Source organism: Cariama cristata, unplaced genomic scaffold (assembly GCF_000690535.1).
Source record: "Cariama cristata isolate BGI_N322 unplaced genomic scaffold, ASM69053v1 scaffold2243, whole genome shotgun sequence".
NCBI classification, from domain to species: domain Eukaryota; kingdom Metazoa; phylum Chordata; class Aves; order Cariamiformes; family Cariamidae; genus Cariama; species Cariama cristata.
In genome coordinates, this window is record NW_009607637.1 from 132,653 (window position 1) to 136,881 (window position 4,229).

The 4,229-nt window shown below is 48.5% G+C and overlaps 1 protein-coding gene across 1 annotated transcript in view; it reads left to right on the forward strand.

The window, feature by feature from the left end:
• The window catches only part of LOC104158999 (plexin-A2-like), a 151,310-nt gene that overhangs the window by 116,237 nt on the left and 30,844 nt on the right, over nt 1–4,229 (forward strand). The window contains 2 exon segments of the mRNA XM_009696789.1: nt 25–142; nt 3,749–3,885. Of these exon segments, the coding sequence (XP_009695091.1) occupies nt 25–142; nt 3,749–3,885 (255 nt within the window).

Here is a 4,229-nt window from a genome sequence, read left to right on the forward strand (position 1 = left end):
TCCCTGCGGTATTTCTGCTTCCAGGATCGTCTGTGAAATGGGGCAGGCGCTTCCAGGGATCAGCTCCGGCCCAGTGCTCCTGTGCATCGGAGAGTGCAAGCCGGAGTTCACGGCCAGGTCCACGCAGCAGTACATGTTCGTGGTGAGTGTCCTGCCGAGGCGGGGGGTCGGGGGCGGCACGCGTGCCCCACGGGAACAGCCGTGCTCTCCGAGTGCTCGTGTCAAAGGGGTGGGAGTTGGCACCAGAAGGCAATCCCCAAATTACCATCCTTCTCTGATGCTTTCCCCTTGGCATTGCACAATTTTTGGTAGCCCAGTCAACAAGCCCAGGATCTAGAACTCACACAGACCTACAGAATAAACAGGATTTAGGTGAGAACCTAAACACGAGGTTCCCACAGCATTTGGTTTCAGCTTTGCACCTCCAAAATAGTGATAACCTTCTCTAAGTTGCAGTTCTCGCTTATTCCTTGCCAAGTGCATCGGTGTAGTCCCAGCAGGAGCCTTGCGCAAAGCATAACTTTGTTCTGTGCCTGAGGACTTTCTGTGCATGAGGAATTGTCAAGGAATTGGAGTCGGCACTCGAAATTTTCCTCTGTTTATGATGAAGGGACATTATTACTTTGGTGCTTAATTAATGGGGGTAGATCTAGGGCGCTGCTTCTTGCTGGTTTTGAAGGTGTTTCTATACATACGTGTGTATACATACAGGCACCGATAGGCCTTTTTGCATGCACACAGAAACGCACAACAGGAGAGCAGGCACCAGAGTCCATCCTTCTGCAGCTCAGGTGCTGAAGTCCTGCTTGAAACTTAATCAACTGCCTGTGAAATCTAAACATATCTGAGGTAGTTTCTGTGTCTAACTAAATTTTGTCTAAAAAAAATTTGATTTTTTCCGCATGAGGCTCTTTGAGATGGAAGGGTAATTCTGCATCCGAATATTCAGGGATATTTTTTTTTTTTCTCCTCTAAGGATGCTGTTCAGTGTAGGCTTTCTCTACCTGCTTAATGGAGAGCTGCTCTTTCGGTTGATGGGCTTCCATTGATTGAGTGGGTCGTTTCTTTCTGTTGTAATTAGCAGCCTTTTGATTCATAAACTTAAAAACCACAGCTGGGGTTTCTCATATCTCCAGTTTTGCCTAAACAGGGCACTTCATCCAGGCACATTGATTTTGTGCTTAGTGGAATCTGTATGCGGGGAAATGCCAGGACTTACCAATTGTCCACAATTTGTAAACTAATTGAGAGATAAATCAGGCTAGCCCCTGCCACCCTATCGGCCTTGTAAGCGACATCCTCCCCTGGGATTTCATTTATTCAACAACATAGCAGGGATGCAAAATACCACCGCATTTTGCTCGAATGTGCCAGAAACCCCTCTGATCATCAGACGGCGGTGCCGGGATACTCCCCAGATTTGCCGTTATCAAAAGGCAGGTTCCCATGCGCACAAGGAGGATGCTCTCTTGCTTTGTGTTAAATAATAAGCAGGAGCCAGTGGAAGGTAATTGCGGAGATGAATCTTGGCATAGTACCTTGCAGCAACCTGGTGAGCATATGCTGAGCGTTATCATCCTTTGCATTGTTGCTTCTGATTTTGAGCGCTTACCCTGATTATATCATTTCTTTTTCTCAGGCATCGCAAACTTCTAGCACATCATTTCCTTTTGTTAGTTGGCCTCTATTTTTCTCTTTAGCACCGCCACAAATTCCATTACAGCTGGTTTATGCCATTAAAGTCAGTAGTAAAATTGATTGGTACCTTAAAGCAAAGCTCTGTTCTGACCCTGAGAGGGTTCATGCCTTAGTGAGCTCATCTGGTGCCTGACACCAGGCAGGAGCAATGCTGTCACCTTAATTACACCCGTTTTGTCTGGGGAGGTGGAACCTTGGAGCTACTTTGGATCTGTAAATCTGTCATAATTATCACCAAATCATGAGCTGAAGACAGAAAATTCTTACTCAGCTTTCAGGCCCTCGTCTGATGCCAGCCTCACCCCAGCCTTGGGACTTTTTGCAGGTCTCTAGGATGGGCCCTCAGCTCTCCTGTCTTTTCCTTGTTTACAAGAATGACTCCTCGGGGTTACAGCCTGAGTTTCTATTTTTGGCAACGCTTTGAATTTCCGAGGATTGCAACGCTTACACAAGGTGATGGTCACACCAGAAACGTCAAGATTCTTGTAGCCAGGAGGTGCTTATAATTGATTGTGAATGCAGAGGAGGGCTGTGCTTTGCAGTCTGCGTGCAGCTCCATCACTGCTGTGGGTACGGGAACTGCCGGACCTCACGGACGAGTTAAATAACTGCTCCTTTCTGTCCCCGGGCTGCCACGAGCAGAGTGGTCCCAGGGATGGAGTGGAAGAGGAGGGGTCTGGTCGTGGGCTCTTGCTGTCTGGGGCGTTCACAGCATTGCACCTTGCTCCTAATTTGCCTTGGGAACAGTCGCCAGGGTTGGGCTGGCGGCTGACGGAGGTTTTTGATGGGCAGTCAGGCACTGAACGTCCTTTGGGGGTTTTTTGCAATTTGGAATCACACCTCATTGTTGTATGAAATGCTCCCGAGCCTGCCTAGCGAAAACATTGCTATTACCATTCGTGTTGTCTAATATTGCCATTAGCTGGGATAAGATAGAATATCCTGAGCTGGAAGGGGCCCACAAGGATCATTGAGTCCAGCTCCTGACCCCAGCTAGGCTAAGAGCTGGGAGCTGACCATGAGCAGCTGAAGGATGAATCTTTCCCTCCTGCAGCATTACTCCATAGTTATCCACAGCAGGGTGGATGGTGGGTTTTTCTCTGGTCTATTCAGGAGTCAGGGTCAAACAGGCTTTTGGCCTAAGCTGCTTTGGCAAATGCTGTGGCACCCAGAAAACACATGTTGCATTGTGAGAACAGTAGAGAAAACAGGACAGACCCACCGAGCTGCCAAGCAGGTGGTACCAGGGGAGTGGAGCTGGGAGGCTGCCAGCCTTTGCAGATGGGAGTCATAAAGAGGGTAATGTGAAAGCGTTAGTAAAACAATTTGGTAATATCCACTGATTGAAAACAAATAAAAAGGTACCTGTTTTCTGCAGATTCTATTAAGGGGTTAAATAGCTATCCTGGTGCAAGGCAGGATAAAGACGTGGCATTGCTGCAATAATATCACCAATAAAATGTCGAGTGGGATCTAAGTTTAATCACCAGGGATGTCTTTCCATCAGCAGCGGGAAGCAGGCTCTGCCCCCACAGTGCTATCACTGGCGGTTCATGTTAAGCTGGAGCTGGTGGTACTGCCTTTTGTTAAAGTTGTGCAGTATTTCCCATTACCAGACCCTGGTGGGGCTTTTTGATGCTTTACCACATTGGCAAACTTTAAACATTCAGGTTCAAATTGCCATTGTGGCAATCTCCTTGGCTCAGGATATATTTAGTTTTTGAAACTGTGGTGCAAACAGCTTACCTTTGCTTAAGAACAAAGTAAAGGTAAATACATAATTTTGCCGAGGCTAAATTGACAATCGTTTCGTTGAGGCACATCTCTCTTTCAGAGCTGGGTTTGAAAATTTACCAGGGGATCTGTCAGATGTCCAGGACGCCTCCCTGTTTTGCTTTTCCATTTTAAAAAGGATATCCCCCTTCGGCCAAAGCATGAAGATGCTCGGGGAATGGTGCTTCTCCGGCTGGCACAGCCCCTGGGCAGCCGCTCGCTGAAAGCTCCCCTCGCAGCAGGCGAGGGCACTGACTTTGTCCTTTCCTTTCTCCAGACTCCAGCCGTGAGTTTTCTGAATCCCAGCCGCGGTCCGGAGTCTGGAGGGACGATGGTGACCATCTCCGGGCACTACCTGGGAGCCGGCAGCCGCGTGTCGGTGCTCCTGGGGAACCAGACCTGCGAATTCTACGGGTAAGGGGCTGAACCAGGCCAGCGTGGGCTCCTGCTGTGCACGTCCTGGTGATCGGGGCTGCACCACCCTGCACCTGCTGCAGTGAATATGCAAAAATCCATCAGATCAGAGAACCCCTGAAGGCTCCCGTTCCCTCTGTTATTACATGAAACCATCTTCTCTCTTACTGTGGCTGAGCCTTGCTTGGCACGGGAGGGATTGTGTCGGTATTAGTGATGTCCATTATTTAATTTTAATGCCTTTATAATGTTAACTGGTCCAAACATCTCACGCAAACCTCACTGCGATTGTAAAATGTTTATAGTAGTCATCAGTACCTGCCCCCAGCTCGGGTGATCGGAAG